The following is a 21786-nucleotide window of genomic DNA, read 5'->3' as shown; positions in this document are numbered from 1 at the left end:
CCCCCGCCGAGGGCCGTGCTCTGCCCCCGCCGGGGCACGGCCGCCCCTCCGGCTGCGCGGGGCCTCGCCGATCCCCGTTCGGGCCCGTGTCTGACCCGTGTCAGGAAGCCGGGCGCTTTCTGAAGCGCGGCTCCCGAGTCGGCGTGCGCTGTTTCTGGCTGTTGCACGTCTGTGCTGGCCGGTATTCGCTGTGCGGGTCGCTGGTGACAGCTGGCGCGCTCTGTGATTCTGGGGTTATGTGGCTTTCCAATGGTGAGGTTACAGCCGAGGAAGCTTGGGAGACAGGGAGGTTTAGTTTACGTTTTTCTTTGCTTTAAAAAAACCCGGTAATAAGCTCATGCCCGTAGGTCTGTATGTTTTATTTTTCAAACCTCAGTTTACTCTGTGTGCAGTTTGAGACTTCAGTAATCTTAATAAACAAGATTAATCGAAGGACAATCAGAATTTTTCTCTCTGTTTTAAAGTATACATTTTAAGCGGGTGTTTCTCTGGTGTGTTTAACTTTTTCTTTGTCAGTAGTTTATCACTTGCCATTTTAAAAAAATATTTTTTCTAAGCAATAGTGGGAGGAAAAATACTAGTTTATTAACTCAGGTTAAGCTGCAGAATCAGAAGGGTACCTGGGAAAATATGGTAAAGAGTCTGTCAGTTTGGAAGAAAGGAATTACATATGTAATGTGACTTTAGCTCCAATTAAGTGATAGCATCTTTAAAGTTGTATGAAGCACTGTACACTTTAACAGATGAATTGAAGCTAGTGACTGTGCTTGTTTTGAAAGGCATGAAGCATCATGCTGTAGCAAAGTGTGTTATATACAATTATAGGCTGCAGAGGAATGGCAGTGTGTTTGAGAAACTGTGTGGTTGCAGAAAAACAAGAGAAAGTTGTGATCAGTTCTGAGAAATAGTGTGTGGTCACATGGAAATAAGAAAAAGTTGTGGTCAGTGGAGAAGAAATCTGTGTGTGTGTGTTTTGGAGGGAGGCAAGGGTGCTGCTTCCACTTTCTCCTCTGTGTTACTCTGTGACTCAGAGTAAGTTGTTTGGTCTCTGAACAAGTTTCCCCACTCTGTTAATGTTTATTTTCTTCAAGATCTACAAAGGAGATGGGCAATATGATTTTTTTAAGCTAGTATTTTTAGTAATGCTTCATTATATTTGCTATGCTGAAGATTAGAGTAACTACTGGATGTGCAGTTCTTGTTCCACATGTTCTTGTTCCACATGTTTATCATATTCATGTGTAAGTATGACTTTTGTGTTGTTTCCTTTTACATCTCAACAATTTGCATAGCTTAGTTAAAAACACTTAACAAAGTTTTTCGTAGTTGTCTGGAGTCTGGGCAGGTTTATGGAATAATACTGGAAGGTGTTTATAAAGAGATGGGACTCTTTCTGCTATGAGTTGTGGGCTCTTACAGAGAGGTCTGGGGTGAGGGCAGTCCTACTGTATGATACAGTCACAGGAAACGATCTTACTTCCTCACTTCTGGAAGCCATTTCTTTTTTTGTTCTAGTTTTAAAGGAAGCAGGTGCCCTTTTTCGTCAAATCTCAACTGCTAAACAGGTATTTTAATTGCATGCATTTGATCTGATAATGATTAGATTTGGCTAGAGTGCTCAGAGGAATAGCATGTTCTTCTTACTGATTTAGAACAGCACCAGCTTTTTAAACCATGTTTAAACACAGGCTTTTTAAAACAAATTCCTACCACTTACAGTCTCACTTTTTTACTTGCAGTGTAACCAGCCTATCGTCATCGCTACCACATCAGTATAATTTGTGAGTTTATCTTGCAGCTGGTGTGTATGCTTCCATGTCACTTAATAAACTTTATCACGCTATGATAAAGCTATTGAAAAACTCCTAGTCCAAGATTAATAGTTATAAGCTGTATCATAGTTGTTAGATTTGATAGGTACTTTATGGAAGTAAACTGCTTCTAATAATTTTCCAGTTTTTGACGTATTCTAAAATTTTGCTCACAGCTCTCTTATCATCAGCCATTTCTAAAAGTATTGTCTATTCTGTGGTTTTTTAATTTTTATATTAATACTGTTAAAATTCTGCAAAATTAATTTAGCTGATAGGTTTACTGCTGATAAAAGTAGTGTACTTCTCAATTCTACTTGTTGCTCAAATCATTAATTTGAGCAAATCCTTTTTTAATCAATACTGTAAGGCGTTAGAAGGTGGTGTGATCAGAAAAATAGAGCCTGTTTTTTTTTTTTTTTTTTTTTATTTCAATACGTTTTAGTTTTCACTTTTTCAAGATCCTTCTAATGCATATGTTATTACAAACTATTGACATATCTGTTAGGTAGAGAGACCGAAACAATATTAAATGATTCTTTGAACAGGTCCGTAGATGACAGAGCTGAAGACATTTATTGGATTTCTGGGAGGTGGGGGAGTGGATGCAGCAGAAAAGGGGACAGCCGGCTGTGGGATCCTACAGACTGTGGGATTTAGACTTTATCCTCAGTTAGGAGCTGCAAGTAAGGTCTTAAATCCTTACTGGAAATGGAACTTGAACTCTTCACTGTTTTAAGCACTTTGATCTCATATTTTTCCGTTACTTCTGAGTCTGTGAAGTTTTCTTAATATGTCACATTTATGTGGAAATCATGTAGTTGTAAGTTCAGTCTGTTACAACGGTGGATTCTGAGGTTTTGACTCTTTAATAGTCTGTTAAGAAACATTTAAATTACTGAGTTTCTCCCAGTGTTAAATTTATGATACAAATATGTGACAAACTTCCTTCCCCTTAGTTAGAAAGAACTCTTAACTAAGAAATAACAGAATGTATTGTTGGCCCCGAAGCATTCCATACCTCATCTTTGTTTTCTGTGACAAATAATGCCCAAGTAGGACTTTCCTAGGTGGTGCTGCTTTATAATACATCAAGAATGGGAGCTGCAGAAGGAATCTGTGGGTTTGAAATTGTGTTGGTGACGATGTTTTGGGATTAACTAATGTGCGAGACTTATTTTTCTTAAGGGGGTGGGGAATCCCAGTTATTAGAGTTCAGACCCGTGTCTGTCTGTTGCTAGGTGGTTTTGACTGTTCCTCTTTGATAAGTGGCTAAATCCTGTGTGGTACTTCCCGACATCAGCACCAGCTACCGGACTGTGCTAAGCGTGAAAGCTGTATACTGTGATCAAAGACTGATTTGGTGGCTAGGTCTGTGATACACCAGAATTGTTCTATTGGCAGATGTACAAATAATGACATTGCTGAAAAATGTATTCTTGTTTTCACAATATATTTCTATTTGCCAGGTATAAAAAAATGCCACCAACTAGGGATGTGATAGAAGCTCTCAGGGCAAGTGTAAGTTAAAGAGTATCTTTTGGACCTTGAAATTACAAAGAATGAAGCAGTCTTTGGTACTGGCTTAGGTTGTGCTCGTGTTACTTAAGTAATCTGATGTTCCTGCTAGAAAACAATTCCGCTTGGACATTATACCCCTGTTTTTAATATGATGGGCCCTAAGCTTTGCTCTGTATTAAAGCATAGTAATGCTTAACTTGTAACTCTGGACTGAATTGTGTGGCACACACTTAAAGCTTTATAGACTATCTTAACCTGCTGGTGACTGGAGTTTTGATATCCTGTGCTGGGTGTGTGGGAAGCTGACAGTGCTCTCTTTAGTGAACTGGAGTAAGAATTTTGTCTTATCACAAAATTGAAAGTAATTTAGTGTGCTAAATAGGTTACCTGCTGTTTCTTATTGCTGAATGAAAATACTGTTCTGTCAGCTGCATCTGATTTGGTTAGATAATTTCACTGTATAAAAAACCTTAGAAATACAAGGGGGAAAATTTTCATATTTAGCAGAAGTAATCGAGTTAAAAGGGAAAAGCATACACAAGAAGTCCTCAGCCTGAATTCCAGTCAGGTTGTTTACACAGATCCAGTCCAACAGTCTCGGCTTTCTAGTAGGCTTGTAGTCTCTACATTGACTCACATTTTTTCTTGACTTTTAAATAGCAGTAAAAACAAAATGAGCTTAAAAAAACACATGAAGAAAATTAACTCTTATCCAGCTCCCTGCACAGTTAGAGGCACGCTTGTGCTGGTGGGAAAGGGGCAGGGACCGTGTCCTCCCATGGCAGGATCAGCTTGGCCTGGCTCAGGCCCATTTTGGGACAGGGTGTGCCCTCTGCTTAGCAGCTGTGTAATGGATTGCAGGTGACTGTATGTTTTAGGATGTTTGCTGCCTTTGTAATACAGAATAGTAGGGCTGGAAAAGAAAGTGTTCAGCTTCCCTCAGCCTGGAAAAGCAGCAGAGTTTTAGCTTTGAATACTTTGGTCAGCTGAAATGCTCTCTGGAGACTCCTGATAGATAGCTTTTGATAGCCTCTCTGTACGGTTTCTTTTCCACACCTTTGTTTGAAACAGCAGCATTGTTTTTGTTTAACTGTTTATTGAGTTGTGTATGCCTTTGGCATACAGACATATTATAAATTAACTTACTGTACCTAGGAAAAATAATAGAATATGATTTTGCAATCTTATTTTCCTTCTTTTATAAGTAACTCTACTTGCAGACAAGCAGCCCTACAAAATTCTTTGGGTAAAAGTTAAAGAATCCAGATTTGAGCGACTTCTGGGTAAAGCAAACGTCATATTATTTAATTACAGTAGAAGTGGTGTGGACTAGCAGGGACAAGAGATAGGATTTGCCCTTTCTGAGTGGCTCTCTGTTGTGTTCTCTGAACATGGGTTTTATTCGTACATTTCTTCCTTTGGAGTCCACCACTGTCTGCTCTGTGTGACAGTTTTATTCCCTAGGTAAAATCATTCTTGTTTTGGAATGATATGCTGGTCCCGAACCCGTTTTGGGGCTAATGCAAAAAAATTAGTTGGGAAGTTTGTCCTTTTAGGGAACCTGTCAGATTTCGTTGGGTAGCTGTGTGAAACTACATATGAGGATGTATTGCAAAATGTAACTGATCTGTATCTTTTTAACGTATGTTTAATTAGATTTATAATGTCACAGTGATCATTAGGATTCCTAATGCAGCTGGAAAGAACAGTTAAAAAATTAGGTGTGAATATTAGCTGTTTGTTCTGTAACAGTAACAATATTTCAGAAAATCTGAAGTGCAGTACACAAATTGGAGGAGGCTAAGAAAGAAAACGACATGGTGAAATGCCTTGTGATTTGGGCATTTGAGTGGCTTGGTGTGTTTGCTAGCATTGACCAGTTTCTCAGAGCTCTGTGTTCATGCTACTCTTGCAGTAAAAAGGTGAACCAAACAGACCTGGCAAAGAACAACCTTTGTGTGTAGACCATTTTCTGTAGAAATAACCAGGTTTTGGGGTTTTCTGCTTTATTTTTTGATTAAAATGGGTTAAATAATTCTGATGCTACAGTTTACAGAGAACTTAACCTACACTGAACTTTCCAGGTTGGTTAATTTTCAGGTCTTCACAGCATTAGTTCAGAAGGATGCAAATAATGTAGAGGGTTTTTTTGTTTACTTTAATGGATATTCACTTACCTAATATTTTGAAGATTCTTTTGAAATGCAGAAACTATGCTCTGTAAAATACATACTGCCACAATTACACAGCTTGCACTCAAACTTGTGTTTTGTGCATGCGACCGGAGATAATTCTGTAGCATTCTTTAGTTGCCAGCCCATAACTTGAAACAGCCAATCCCTAATATTTCCTACAGTTCCTTTTATAATTCCTGATCTTTGCGAGCTGCTATGTCTGCTAGCTTCATATTTGGAATCCATTAATTTTGCAGTGTTTTTTATTCAATGTTGATCTGTGTACAGTATTATTTTTTCAAAATTATATTTTTAAAAGGGTACTGTTATGTTTCTAGGGCACTGTCATCTATTAAAGTGTGTTCTAAGCTTCGAGATTTATTATAAATCTTAAATTTAATGCAATCAATTTAGTCTTTGATAGGAATTGCCTCGTGTTAAAAAAATGATTCATGTAATGCATATAGACCCAGTCTCTCCCTCATGTAATACCTTGCAATTTAATGAATGAAAAAAACGAATACAGTTTTCTGTATCTCAGTCTGTCTGTAAACTTTTCAAGTTAGACTTCAATGCAGAATTAAGGTGCCTAACTTTGGATTTCTAAACTCTTCATTGATTGTGCAGGCTCAGTTTGTTATGAAAATACTGTCAATAGAGCAGACTAGATATTCAGAGGATTGTAGGCAGGGGATTGATTTGGTCTGTCACCTACACATTGGATATCTTTGCCTCTGGGGTTACATTAAGGTTTCTTCCTTGGCTTCCAGCAGCTGGTCCAGAAGAGCCTGTGGTCTTCTGCTGTCTGCATGTAGTTGTCCTGGATACAGAGATGTAAACTGAGACCTCAGTATTGAGCTCCTACTAGTCAGTCAGCTGAATTAGCTTAAGAAGAGGCTTTAAGAACTAAGGAGCATTCAGTAGAGACTGAATCTCCGTTGTTATGGAAGTCTAAATATTTAAATTTGTGCATAATCTCTGATTGAATCCCCATCTGCCTCTTGTGGCTTCCTGAAGATTATACAGGAAACAAGTAGCAGAAGTTGGAAATTCTTGGTGACTCCAGTTCTCAGATAGTGACCACACTGTCGACTGTTGTTTCTTTTTACCAAGTGCCAGGCAAACAAGCATTGCCGTCTCTGACTGGGTGACTCTGTATTTGTGGCAAAGCCTCAGGAGTTTCCTGATCCCATCTGTTCTGATCAACAAGCTGAAGGTAAAATTAGTTTGAACTTCAAGTGTAAATCTCCTAAAGCTCTGAAACAGTGTGGGTTTTCTTTATTTTCCTTTTTTTTAAAGTGTAGAATGATGATTGTTATGACAAAAGTATGTCAGGAGAATTCAAGTGCTTTACTTCAGCGGTTTATAATCAGTTGTATCGTACTTGACGGATCACTCGGAAATCCATTAATGGTAGACATGGGATCTCTCAAGATATCCATACACTACATATATACAGAAAATATTGTGTGTGTACATATAATTTATGTAATAGAATAGGGTACATCCTGATTCTATATGACTGTGGAAGAGAGCAGTATAGCTTAAGAATTTGTTGCTAATTGGCTGTGTTTCTTCTGGATTAAGTCTTGGTTAGCTTTTTTCTACATCAGTGCTATTCAGTAATGAGTTGTTTTATGTTATTCATTCTGATTTGCTCTGTTGACTTATATGTGAGGATTTTTCCAGCTGAGGTGTGATATTTTGATTGTCAAATGAAAACTCCTGATATTAAATATTTGTATTTCATTATCTTTACCTCCATTCACGTCAGGTGAGGTACCTCCAGAGGCAACAGCTCTGAAGCAATTTAGATAACACTGGCACTTCTCCTGGCATTATTGATGATTAACCTTCAGGATTCTGAATTGGATGCTGATACTGCAGGCTGACAGTTTCAGAAGGTTAATAGACCAGAGATGTAGTCACTTCTGTCAAGTGAAAGAACATTTTTAATATGAGAGCAACTAACATAGTTGAGTCAAAGCTGGAAAACAAAAAGGTTGTGTGTTTTTATTTAAAAAAAACAAACAAAAAACCCCCCAAAAACCAAAACCAAACTAAACTGCAGTATCATAAATCTTGAATTGGTGGAGAAAACGTATAATATAATCAGTTAATGCTTTTATTTTTTCCTCAAAACATTGGAGCTCTGGTAGTTGAGAATGGCACCATCCTTGAATAGAGTCAAGTCTGTCAGGAGTGAGAGTTTGGTGCCGTCAACTGTTGTTGTACCTGTTGTTGGGATCAGAAGTGTACACTGTTTATTTCCTTCATTGAGCACAAGTAGGTCACGATATAGAATAAATTGGAGCAATATTGCTTCTGTCTCAGGTAAAGTGTGAACAGCTGAAGAAACTACTTTGTATATGAATAGAGACTGATGGTCTGTTTGCAATTTCTTGTCTTTATATGCTAAATAAAGGTAATACAAACAAAACCAAGAAATATATTAATTTATTGATTTTTTAAAAAAAGAAGTTAATCAGGCTGTTCAACAATTCATGTAAATAACACATTCCAAACTTTAAAAATTGGAAGATTGTAGCTGGTTTTGTATTGAAGGTTTTGTGATAGTGGAAGTAGTTTACTGAAATACAGTTTTCAATTTATAGGAAAATTAATACTGTTTTACCATGTTTGCCAAGATTCTGTGGAAGAAAAATTACAATGAGAAACTTGTGCAGGAATAGTAGAATATGAAGTGATTTGAAAGGAGTATTATTACTGCTTTCAGCATTCCCTGCTTTCTTTCTTTCTTTCCTTTTACATACATCCAGAGTGGAGCACACATCTGAACAGCAATTGCAAACTGCTTCATGTTCACTACAGCCTTACTTTAGGAAGCTGTGGACATTAACAAGTCCTCCCCTTAGTACTTCTTGTTTTCCATCCCCCAGCTGTCTTGGTAGACCTCCAGTGAACTTGCTCCATTGTGTCCATGTCTTTCTTGCACTGGGGAGGCTAGAACTGGTCATACTACTCCAGCAGCAGTCCCACGGGAGCCAAAGAGAGGGAAGGACTCTCTTCCCTCAGCCTGCTGCCTGTGTTCTTGCCAGTACAGCCCAGCATGCAGTTGGCCACCTTTGTTACAAGGACTCACTGCTGGCTCTTGTTTCCACTTTGTTGTCCACCAAAACCCTGGGTCATTTACTGCAAAACCATCCCACAGCCTGTACTGGTGCATGGGGCTGGACTTTGCATTGGCCTTTGTTGGACTTCATGAAGTTCATATCAGCCCTTTTCTCAGCCTGTCTTTGGCTTTATCTGTCCCAGAACTTTGAACAGTAGCCTGAATTTTATATTTGTCTGCAGACTATGCCTTTACCCAGGCTGTTAATAAAGATGTTAAATGATATTAGCCCCAGTACCCATCCCTGAGGAGCACCACTAGTAACTGGTTACCAACTGGACTTTATACCATTAGTAATGACCCTTTTGGGCAACCTTCCACCCACTTTACTGTCCGCTTGTCCATATCTCACCAATTTGACTGTAAGGATACAACTGGAGATGGCATCCAAGGTTTTGCTTTAGTCAACATTTAAAATACATAGTGCTTTCACCTTACTCACCCTGTAGAAGGTAGTCTGGTAGATGAGGCTAATGCTGAATTAATGTTGGCCGTTCCTAGTCATCTTCTTTTCCTGCATGTGCCTAGAAATGGCTTCCAGGAGGAATTGTTCCATAACCTTCCCAGGGAGTGGTGTGAAGCTGACTGGCCTGTGGTGCCCTGAATGCCTTTCCATGCCCTCCCTTGAGATCCGTGTAGCTCTTACTTCTCTTCAGGGAGAGAGAGGCTCTTACCTCTCCTTGCTGTGACCCTGATAGAGGGTGACCTTTCAGTGACGTTGGCCCTTGGGCTTATATGTGTCCAGTTGACATGAAGTACTTGGTTCGTGTACTCCCTGCTTCTATCTGCCTTTACGCTGGGTGGTGCTCCGTTCCAGACACTGCTGGTAGGCTTTGCTCCAAGGCAGTATAATGTGAGCAAGCTCTAATCCAGATATGTTAAGTCATTCAATATAATAAATATCCCTGTGATTGCACAGTGCTGTCAGATCACAACTGGCATTTCACCAGTTTAAATCACAGGTAGAATGAGCGTATATAAAAGAGAAGGATCTGAGCAGGGATTGCACTCCTGGAGAGGAAGGTGAAAACACAGAAGGCAAGTACAGTGCTTTTTCACACAAATGTGGTATACTCAAGTGCTTTCATGAGGCTGATTTAGTGTGTAGCTTTTTCTGAGTGTGTTCTTTTCCAAATAATAGTTTAGCAGTACAGTAATGGTCCAGAATGTGCTATTGCAAAGCAAGCCAGAATAACAATGAACTGAAACTGTGCTTTAGACAGGAAGCTCTCTTATCTAAAGTATTGGATATAGAGTTACTGTTCCAATTGGAAAGGCAGATAATGATGAATAGAAAAAAATTGCTCTTTTTATTTCATGTAATAGATGTGGAAGTGACCGTAGATTACATACATTGCTCTCATCCAGTGTTATTAAAAGATTGGCAAATAACATAATGTAAATACCAACACAGACCATCATTCCTGAAAACGTTTCTGAATGCTTTTCTTTTTAGAAGAGAGAAATCAAAAGCTTGTGTAGTAAGAACTGCAAACCTTACAGCAATTTTGGTATCTCTAAAGGTAGCAGTTTGCTCAGAACATACAATCAAAACAGATGATCATTCAAAGCACTAGTAGCGGAAATTCTTTCTTTTATTAACTTTTGGTAACAATGCTATCACATTTAGAAGTCGATACAAAAATATATTTAACATTAGATCAGTCCTTTTTAGAAATGAGCACATGCCTTGTTACATTAAATATCTTCATGTATATATATAATTTTTGTTTTGTTTTGTTTTTAAAAAGGTAGTGTCTTCTGGTCTTAATTGTGAGATACCAGTTTCTTTGAAGATCAGCAAGTGGATCCTTTTTAAAACCTCTTTTATTTAAGCTTAAAAAATTGCTGATACGGCAGAGACAGTGGGTGTTTTTCACTTCCTGAAAAGGGTCACTGGTAGGAGAGAGATTTGAGATTAGACTTTTGTGTCATCTCTCACTTATGAAAAGTTGTTAACTGTGTTGTTATTTTCCATGATTCCTTTGCCTGTGAGAAGTAGACCACTAAATCATTACACAGTTACCCGCTCAAGTGTACGCCATGCTGTTATTCCTTGTGGCCGTTCTTGGGCTGCCAGGTAACATCCTCATGGAGTTAGCTATAGTGGTATCTTCTGGTAACGTAGACTTTCTGCTGCAGTTGGGTTTGAGAGCTTCCATAGTGTCCCTGGAAGACAGATCTGAGGAACGGGTGCCTTTCAGATGCGCTTACTGGTCTGCTGCTGAGATGGGTGGCTTGCCTTTACATCATCCTGAAAAGTAGCCAGTAGAATTGCATACCCCAGTTATCCTGATACCTCCATATGCTATTTGTGAGTTATAGATCTTTATATATGTGAACAAAGACTATAAGGGGGAGAAATTTAGCTCTGTTACCTGGACAGTGAAAAATGTTGATGCTGCTTGAGGATGGGTCAAGTCTTCACTTACTGAGTGCCTGAGCAGAAATTACCCGACTCTGTTACCTGGTTGGTGCTTTTGGCTCTACAGAAGGGTTAAAATTTCAAAAAATTTGGAAGATGTGCACAGAACATCTAATGACAAGAAGGTGGAATTCTTCCCTGTTTGAACTGAGGACTGAGAAGTTTGTGAGGAGGCAGAGTTTTGTATCTGAGAAACTCTTAAAGCTGGATTTGAAAGTCTATGAATTTCCACATCCTGGTATCTCTTGTGCAGGGAGCCTCTGTCTACAAGGCAGCTTTAGAGTGAGATTCTCAGGAAGCTGTGAATGTTGTTGTCAGACTGTACCTTGGGAGAGGAGCTCTGAGGCAAGTAGGTAGATGTTATGCACAGGCTTCTTTTCAGTCTACTTGAAACTGCACTATGTGTGCCTTGATTTTTTTTTGTACATAAATTCTCCATTTGGTTTCTGTAAAGGGCGATTTCCACGTAATCAGCAAATACTTGGTAAGTTTCAAGGAAGCAGATAGATGATGGCCCAAGTACTTGAGCCCAGAGTGTCCTGTTGAATTTTGCTGTGAGATTATTAACTGTTTGATTAAAACCAAGTCAAAGCACCAGAGGAGATTGGGTTGAATATCACTGGAAGCCAGTTTCTATTCTTCATCAGTATTTCCCCTCCCTGAAGTGGATGCTCTAGTTGCTTCAGCAGAAACATGAAGCAAAACTCAATAATGGCAAGTGTGTGTTTGAGACATTTTATTTCAGTTCATTTCACAGTTATTAAAGTAGCAGAATAGGAAATCTGATTGACTGAAAGTTTCAGGTACACTTGAGCTTTGTTATGGTACAGGAATTACGTGTATTTGCTTCTTTTTAAAATTAAAGAGATAACTGACTGGCTCATTAGACTGCTATTAAATGTGGTGCTGAGGGAAACTGATAATGTTACTTTTAAAAGTGGTGACTGCTTTAAAAACATAGTGCCTTGTATTTGTGTGAAAGTAAATGATCATATTTGTACCCATAAATACACAGTATGATGCTGGCCATCTCCTTTTCTAATGGGGCAGTGCCCCGGAGAGTGCTGTAGTAATTGATGTAAATTTGTAAACGTGAAATCTATTAATACCTCTTTTAATTTGCCAAGTTAAACTGATGCAATCCAAGTACACTTTTATATTTATGTATACAGACTAGACAGATAACTTTATAGTCTTTCATTTTTTTCTACTGGTTATTTGTGGTCAACTGACATAATTTTTCATCAACGTTAATATGTGATCTTTTTTACATATATAGTGGAGTGTTGTGGGGTGGTTTGGGTTTTTTTTTTTGAATGTGTGCAATGTAATTCATTTTTAACTGTAAACATTTTGAATTGGGATTCTAAATACAAATGATAGCTTAATGCAGATAATAATAGAAATTCCTATATCTCATGGAGAAAAACTGTTATATTCAGAGCAGTAGTAAAAAGTCTAATAGCTGTTGTTTTACCTTAGTTTTTTTTAAAAAACATGCTATTTTATATAAAGCTAGCATGGAAGCAACTAACTGGACATGTTATGTTGGAAATAATTTTTTCCTTCTTTGTGCAGAGTGCAGTGTTTGCAAATGTCTTGCATGTGGGCAGGCTTAATATTGCTTTGATTTAGAGTCTGTCACTCTTTACAAGAAAGAAATTGATTGCCAGTAGATGTGATGAGGTTTAGTTTGAAGATAATTGAAGTTGGACTGTGACAAATCCTTCATATTAATTAATAGGAACAACTTGTTGTGACAAGACCCCCCCACCCCCTCCCCCACTTAGCTGTCAATTTATAACTGAAGAACAAGGACTGACTCAAGACACTTCAGCACATTAATATAATAAAAATAAATGAGATCTGCACTTGGCATGCCTCATTTTAAGTATGTAAAAGATATATTTGCATGTTGCATATTAGTTCAGGCACTGTAGATATTATTCTGTATATACTTTTAAAGTAGAAACACAATGTTCAGCAAAGCTTCAATAATTCTCCAGAATGTCACAAATGTCTTCAATGTTCTCAAGGCAGTATTTAGTCTTTGTTGTTTTGGGAAGTTTTAAAAAAAAAAAGTGGAAAATTTCAGTTCTGTATTTCTAAATTTAGCTATTTTGAAAAATATGTATATCAACTCTTCATTAAAAAAATTTCTTATGAATTTATATAGTCATCTTAACCTGACTTTTTGGGAAATCTTGTTGGACTAGTGTTTTGATGGAGGGGAATATTAGTACTTGGTAGAACTTCATATACTGTTGCTTTCATATTTCTGCTACCACAGCTCTTCTGCTGCCACAGTTTGCTTCTCTAATCTTTTATCTAGTGATGACACACTTCTTTAAATAATATCAGAGGAAAAACTGAAATGTTTAGTGTGGGAAGTACACAGAAACATGAAGCTGAAATAGAAGCGGAAATGTACTTTTAAATTTGGTAGAAAAGTATTTTCCAGCAATGTGTCCTGTTGTTTGGGAAAACCTGTTGCATTTGCTTTGGTGCACAGTGGATTGAACATGATTTCTTTAATTGTTTCCAGAGGTTTATAGCAAATTAATAGAATTAAAAAATGGAAAGGCGCCACTTGCGATGTATTTTTGTGGTTTGTACACCAAACTTGTCAGAAATAATAATTTTGAAATGCAAAGCCTGAATGTTATATTTTCAGTTTGTCTTGATTTCATTAGAGAACACGACTTTAGTGGTTTATGCTAGGAAGCATTTGTGGACAGCTGAAGAGAGAACAGCTGTTTTCTCACAGGGTGTGTGATCTCCCCTGTGGGCTGCTCAGCTCTGCAGCGCCCAGCTGGTGCCCGGCCGGGCTGTGCACACGCGTCCCCAGCCTGCACGGGTCCCGCTGGAGGTGTGCCCGGGGAGAGGAGGGTGCTCTTGGTCTGCCAGGTCGTACTTACAGGGAAAGGAGAGGAACTCTTGGTCTGGATTGTGTGGTGTGTTGGGAAGAATGGAGAGTATTCTTAGGAAGACTTCTTCATGGTACTGCCCTGGGGTAATTTGTACAGGGCATTTGGGAGACAAAATCCATGGGAAAATGAGTTTCATTCTGTTACTTGTTGTTTGTGAAAGTGTTAGCTTTCAAATGGAAAATACTGCTGCTTGACTGGAAGAACAGTGATAATATTCAAGTGTTGTGTACCACATCCAGTTTTTTGACTGGAGTTTATTGCTTAAGTGTTAAGTATTAAGCACTGTGATAATTACTGATGTTCTCAGTTTCTTCAGTATTTCAACCTGATGAATGTGACAGATTATATATCATGGTGATTGTTTCAGTTTGAAACTGTACAGAGACTTTGTAGCAGTTTTACTAGTGATTTTTCTTTGCATTCATCAGACAGGAAAGGAGTACAATGAGAATCATGATTTCTAAAAATTCTGAAACACAGAATATACCCCTTCCCATGGAATTTTGGAAAGGAATTCCAGAAACTGCAAAGATTCCACTTATGCATTAGCTCTGCTTACTGAAAACGCTACAAGACCATTTTTGCTCTGAGACTATACATTTTTAATTTAACTTCAGTATTCTTATTTCTTTCCACACACTGATGTATGGAATAGCATCTAAACTACTTATTTTCTTCTCTTCCAGGCTGCTGAATCAGGAATAATAAAAGTAAAAACAATAGCTGCACGGAACAGTGATATTTTGGCAGGTAATTATTTGGATTGCAATGGGAAAAATAAATTTGGGTTACAGATCAAAATGTTAAAAAGATGTTTAGGATATGTGTAATAATGAATGTCTTTTAGTGTGTGCTATATCAGTGATGCTTTTCTTTTGGGCACCTAGCAGAAAATCCAGTAGCATAAGAATTTTTTAATACTACTTCTATTTCATGTTAGTGCTATACTGATAGTGAGGAAGGTCTCCATTTTCAGTTGTGGCTCTACAAAAGTAATGATCCACTTAGAAAAACAGCATGAAATGCTTAGATTCCAAATTCTCAATGTTTTATTCTCTGCGTTCACCACAGCTGTTTTTCAGTGCTCTGTGTGGAGTTCTGCCGCATGATCCTCACCTATGTATTTAGGATGGGAGTCTAGCCTTTGGAGACTTGTACCTGGCAGGCAAAAATCCATCTTAATCTGAGACAAGGTCATTCAATTTAAGATGTACCATTGCCTTGAGGGACAGGAGATATCTTGCGAGTTGCAGCTTTGTAAGTGCTTAAAACAGTATCTCTGACTTTCTTCAGCTTTATTAAATAGCATGTAAGTTGATGGCTTCTTACCAATTGCTGGTAAAGCCTTTGGCCAGATTTGAATGTCCCTGTATTAATACTTGAGTGTCTACCCCAGCTGTAGTCAAAATCCTTAAAATGCTAAATTATTTGAAAGGTCCAAATGGAATAGATTTAAAACTGTTTGTTGTTTTGAGGTGTGTAAATCAGATGTTGGTAAGGAGGCACTTTTCTAGAATTATTTGAAGTAGCAATCCCACCCCTCAATATTTCACTTTAATGCCTCTTTTTTATTTGTTTATTTTCTTTGTTTTTACTGCTGTCATGAATGCTGACATAAGTGGGAAAACTATGCCAGGTAATGTCAGCTATATCAAAATACACCAATGAACAAGAGAAATCTCTAGTTAGCCGTTTGGGAAACTGTCAACATTCTTTGGCATATTACTGTATAAAGAACTCTATATTTTAGAAAGCTAGTTTGTAATCCTGCAAAATTCTTTGGTTTTTGATCTTCATTTCAAAATGGAGAGATGTGAAAGATCACTGATTTTGTCCATGGATAGGCAGTCTTTACTTCTGGAGGGAACACTTTCTGGTAGTTGGTCAAATTTTGTTAGTGCTTTTTGTTTGGAAGTTTTAAACTAGAATGTAGTATTTATTTCATTCATCAAAAAAACTGAGCAGATTTGTTGTTTTGAGGTTTGGAAAACCAGCAGGTACTAGAAGTTGCTATGCTTAGTTAATCTTTGCTAATAGGGTCATAACTTTTTTCATAGTAAGAAGCTGCAGAACAGAGGGGAACATATGTTTTGCTTGCACATTATCCTAACATGCCACAGTTTAAACAGAGTTCCATAACATAGTTCCAGTTCTTTATGAACTCCTGTAGTTTTTGAGGTTTCAATTGTAACCTAATCTTGTAGATAAGTTAATGTCAAGGTGTCTTTTGTCTCCTATCTGCTATTTTAATTTTTTTTTTGAGAAAGATAGTAGGTATACTTTAGTAATAATAAAGCTGCAAAAGGCTACTGTAATTGTGAAATCTAGTGAAGTACTTTTTGACTGCTAGATGATTTAGGAACATCTACTAGACATTCTAGTAATCCAAATAAATACTGTGATCAAGGTATGATTTGTTTTTGTATTTTGATGTAAAATGTCATTTCACTAAAATAAATCAGAACTGTATCAGATTGTTTTGAGTAAGCTGACCTGATGCTTTCTTGAAGTGTTACACTGTGTAGTATTATAATTATTGCATCTATTATTAGATGCAATCTTAAAATTACAAATACACAGAGTTAATATTATATCTGGTGAGATGTATTTAACTTGCCAGAACTCCTGAGATATTGATCTAACTTCTTTCTTTCTCTTGGAAAAGTTAAATTGAGCAGTTCCAAAGTCTTCATTCTTGGCAGTCTGTACACGCTCCATAATTTATTTATGAAGGTTTGAGTAATTCCGAAAGAGAAGTCAGCTTGTGCTTTATATCACAGGAGATAAATATGAGAAATTATTTCCATGTAGCTCTGACATGTGCAATTCATACTTTTGTTTTAGGAGTTCTTTTAAAACATTAGGATTCTAATCTTGCTGATGGAATCAAGGACTCATTTTTACTTTCCCAAAACTTCTTTTTTGATGTAGTTCATTATGATAGATTTCTTTTTGACTATATTCTTAGATAGCAAATTTGGTAGCAAAATGGAATCAGACCTGAATATAAGAAAATCCTTGTGTGTTTTCAGACTGAAGCTAATATCATGATTGGTACCAAACCAGATCTACAGAACTTTAATTTTTCAGCTTCATAAAGTAAAAATTCTCGTACAGATCCTGTTTTGAGATTATTGTTTTTAAGGGACTAGAGAAAAAATACTGTAAAAGGTTTAGATTTTTCTTTGTCTTGTTATTTGTTAACTCTCATGCCATTTTTGCCATTCAGAACTTAATCATGAGTCTTAAGGAGAAATGTTTTGTGGTATCTTTTTAAAAATTTTGCTTTCTTCTTTCTGTGTGATGGTTAGAATTTAATGGCAATTCAGAAATTTATATGAGTGAAGAAGCATTTGTACCCATGTTGGAGTGAACTTTCTGGGCTCTGCTGGCCACGAGTTGTAGGTGTTTGTAGACTATAAAGGTAGCTTAGACATCTAGCTCACATGTAGACGCTGACCATTAGATGCCTAGATTACACATCTTAATTGTGAACGAACTTCCGTTTTTGATGAAGTAGACAATGTTTTGTCTTTAATTTGAAAATCATGGAGTGTTTCATAAGAGAATGGAAATGGTAGATATGGTTTATGCTGTATATATTTTAAAAGCAGGTTTATTTGCTTCATAGTTAAGTTAAAAAAAAAATCTGTTGAAATCAAAGCAGATTGTTAAACAGGCAGTGAACCTGTGTATTCATTCACATTTATGCTGACATTTTAATTGGTTTTGGTTAGGCATTTGGTGCAAAGTCAGCCTCCACCAACTGGGCAAAGAGCCTCTACTGGCTCTGAAGAGACTGACAAAACTGTGGACTGTATATGTGTTAATATCATCCCGTAAGAACTATTACCTCGTAGAATATTGTCATCTATAATTTATACTAGCCTATTCTTTTCATAGAAACTTGTTAGTCAAGTTAGTTAGTGTTTCAGTTGAAAAATATAACTAAAATATATTTCTCTAGCTTTTACTGTGATGTTTCTTTTTTTCCAAATTAGCTGTAGTGATACTTAAACCCTCCTGAGAGCCAAACTTCATATTGCTCGATAGAAAAAATAAAATAAGTAATGTTTGCATTTTTATGTGAGAATATACTTTTTGTTTGTTTGTGCTAAGATCTGTGCTCTAAAAAAATGTGTGTGAAAGTTTTTCATGAACACATTTCTCTTACTACACATGGACTAAAACACGGTGTATGACATTCAGTGTAAGAACACGCATTGAGCTTTCAGCTGTGAGGAAATTTTTAATATCTGAAATGGTGATGAGCAACTAAAATCTTAAAAGTTTGCACGAACCAACAACCATGCCTGCAAACAGAAAAGCACTCATCAGTCACAGTTGTGCTTTTCTTTCATCTTTGAGAAATATATTCTTCCTTTTTAATTTTATGAAGTTTATCTCAGATTTCTAGTATTAGTTTTATGGGGAAAAACTTTTTAAAATGTTGGTGTGGAATGTTGTATTCATTGTGAAATTTTTTCTCCTTAAAAAAAGAGAAAGAAATTAATGAAACTTGCATTTTCTTCTGACAAAACTTAATTTTAAGAAGCTGCCTTTTCTCACTAAAACATTGATTGAAAAATTCACAGTCAGATGTATGTACCCAGGATACAAACAGTTTGGTCGCTTTCTCCTCCTGTTTTGTTGGTAGCATTTTGCTATTCCCCTCTGTCCCATGTGCTTTGATATGCCTCGCTGTGCCAGGCTTTGTGTTGCTTTTGAATTCAGTGCCAAGGGGAAGCAAAGCAGAAGGAGAAGGCTACCAGCCTGAGGCTGGTCATCACTGCAAGGCCAGAGAAAGCTCTGAGGTGGGCAGAATGTTACAGCTTCTTACTAACCAAATAGACTAAATGGCCATTTGGGATTTGGAAAGAGAAAGTCACTTGGGTGTGTAAGGAAGAAGGTGGTTGGGATTTGAGCCTCAGGCAGGGTAATCATGGAAGTGAGCTGTGGCAGCCCACTGTCTTCACTTGTCTTTTCCCTGTTGTGCAAGAATAAATCTCAGATTTCAAGACTGGAGATTGCTTTTTGTTTATAGATGTGATTAACAAATTCTGCATCGTATTCTTCGAAGTATTAAACATTGACTGCTTCCATATCTCTTTTTGAAAGCATTGAAAGAGAACAGCTCAGAGGTAGTTCAGCCTTTTCTAATGGGTTGTGGAACAAAGGAACCAAAGATCACTCAGCTGTGTCTAGCAGCCATACAGAGGCTCATGTCCCATGAAGTTGTTTCAGAGGTAAGATCAATCTTTTTATAAATACTTAAGTATTTCGGTGTGAGAAATACAGGCCTCAAACTGAAAGTGAATGCTTTTTTTAATGAGACGTTATATTATAATGAACATAGTCTGCAAAATATTTTACTCGTCTCTGTTTTTAAAAAATTGTACTCTTAAATAAAATATTTTTGACCATGAAAATGAAAAAGAAAAGAAGAGATGAGGAAACATTAGTAACTTTTAGAAGGAAATTAATGAAAATTCAAACCAGCTCATTTAGTTTGCATTCTTACACTTCAGGAACAGAACATATAATGGTCCATGATAAATTTAATTCTTAAAGTGGCATCCATAAAATTTACTGTGTGTGATATCATTATGTATTATGTTTCTGTTACATTTTGCTTTCAAAAATGCAATAAAATGGATGCAAGTTTCCTGCAACTGTAAATGTCATGATATATTATGGTACTGCATATGTAGTGTGTTAAGAAGCTGGTGAAAATAATACTGTTAAAATATATCTTTGGTTATGCTTGCATAATGTAAACTTACACTGTTTTTTTCTCTGATATGAATTAATTTTGAGGGTAAAATATCTTAGTACTGTCTCTTCTGTATTTCCAAGTAGTAAATGAAGTATGCACTTTAATTTGGACTACACATTAAGAGATTTCTGCCATCAGTTCTTTAAAAATATTTTGGAAAACTTGTGACAATGAAATTGGCTTTATGTTCTCAGTGTAGAGACAAACAGGCAAATACGCACTTATGAGAGTGCTATTCTTCCATGTGTACAGACGATGTACCAGTATGTGAACATCTTAATAGTTGGTGAAACTTATTTTTTGTAGGCTGCAGCAGGAAACATTATTAATATGCTTTGGCAACTGATGGAAAATAGTCTTGAAGAACTTAAATTGCTTCAGACAGTTCTTGTACTTTTAACAACTAATACAGTTGTGCATGATGAAGCACTGTCCAAGGTAAGAATTTGTTAGTGCCAACTATATTACTTACAATATCCAAGAGGAAAAACAGGGAGAAATTTTACATACAAAGCATTTGGAAATAATGGAAGAGGAGGGGGCTTTTTTGATTTTCTTGTGTCCCTGTTGTCTTGATACCTAGACTCTGAAAACAGGATTTATTTTACCTTACTTTTCAATCTGTTTTTTAATTCCTCCATAGTAATATATTTCTGACTTAATGGGAAGTTTAAATAGAAATATGGGGCTAATGCCTGTCCTTCTCATCTGCTAAATTCGTCATACGCATATTTTCAAACTGGAATCAGAGCACGTAGCACAGTGTGAGTTCTCACTAATAAAGCAAATATTAGAAGCAGCTACTTGCCACCCTGCCTTAAATGTCTTTTGGAAGCAGTCCAGAACTGCAATAACTTTATTGCATAATTTTAAACATGTACCATTTTGGATACTGTATTTCAACTAAGACAAAAAATAAGGATTCCAATCCATTTTAATCTTAAGTTACAAGATAATTCTCTTAGAGGGAGGAACATTGTCTAGCCATCTGTGAATTGTGAAGTTCCATTTAAAGTAAGTTCCTCTTATAGATTACATTGTATAATTTTTTCTCTTTAATTTATGAAAAAACTTTTTGTTTGTTTTTAAATAACTCATTCTAAATTGCTGTTTTTATTATGCTCTGCCTTCAATGTATTGGTTTACTATCAGAGCAATTTTTTTTTTGTTGGTTTTTTTTTTGAGAGAGAGAGAAGAGAATTGAATATTTTTTAAGGCATTCTGTTTTGGTGGAAGGTTTTCTGTTTTTCTTTGCTTCTGGTTTTAATGAAATAACTTTCTAGCTCACTAAATATGTGGATATTAGAATAACTATTAATCTACTTAACCAAAGGAAGGAAAAACATGAAAGGAAAATGTAGCTAAGTTACAAAGGTCTGAAGGCAGGAAAATAATAGAAAATGTAGGAAACCTATAAATGGCAGAATAGAAGCTTGCTAAGGACTGACTCGTTTGTCAGTATGTTCTTTTTTGACTTGAGTAGTCAAATTATGTCAACGACTCTTCTGCGCTATCTTGTTTCTTTTGTTCTATGCTGAAACTAAAACAGCACCATTCTAGCTACTAAGAAGAAAATTAACTATCCTAGCGAAACCAGGACACACTCGTTTTCCAAATGAGATGCTATGTTCTTGGGCAGAAGCATGATTTTTGAAGAAAATGGAAATAATTTAAAAAGTGGGATTGTCAGTTATTAACTGGATAGCAGTTGTCCTTTAACAACCTGCTGTTAAAGATGAATTTCAGTTCTAGAAGGAGAGGGTTGCTGTCCACCATACCTTTCTCTTCTGCTTCTCATTACTTTTCTCATTTATTCTTCTTCCTCTGCCTCCATCTACCTTCTGTCTCTCTCTTCCCCCCCTTATTCTTAAGTTCTTGGTATCTACTATTCACTTACTATGATTCCACTTACTTTTTTTGTGAGTGTCTTCCAAACACATTTTTCAACATCCTTTATTTGTTCATCTCTCTAATGCCTAGAAACTTTCTACTTTTGGACACCAACCACAAGAGCAC

The 21786-nt window shown here is 36.8% G+C and overlaps 1 protein-coding gene across 1 annotated transcript in view; it reads left to right on the top strand.

The window, feature by feature from the left end:
* Positions 1-14669: 14669 nt before the first annotated feature.
* LOC104520583 (protein MON2 homolog) overlaps positions 14670-21786 on the top strand; it is a gene marked incomplete at its 3' end in the record, with an annotated part of 29355 nt that continues 22238 nt past the window's right edge. The window contains exons 1-3 of the mRNA XM_010162313.2: positions 14670-14744; positions 19113-19240; positions 20077-20208. Of these exons, the coding sequence (XP_010160615.1) occupies positions 19154-19240; positions 20077-20208 (219 nt within the window). The remainder of the gene's footprint in view (positions 14745-19112; positions 19241-20076; positions 20209-21786) is intronic.

This window comes from Antrostomus carolinensis, unplaced genomic scaffold (assembly GCF_000700745.2).
Source record: "Antrostomus carolinensis isolate BGI_N321 unplaced genomic scaffold, ASM70074v2 scaffold27082, whole genome shotgun sequence".
Classification (NCBI taxonomy): domain Eukaryota; kingdom Metazoa; phylum Chordata; class Aves; order Caprimulgiformes; family Caprimulgidae; genus Antrostomus; species Antrostomus carolinensis.
Note: the sequence above shows the minus strand (reverse complement) of the source record. Positions and strands in the feature narration are given on the sequence as shown.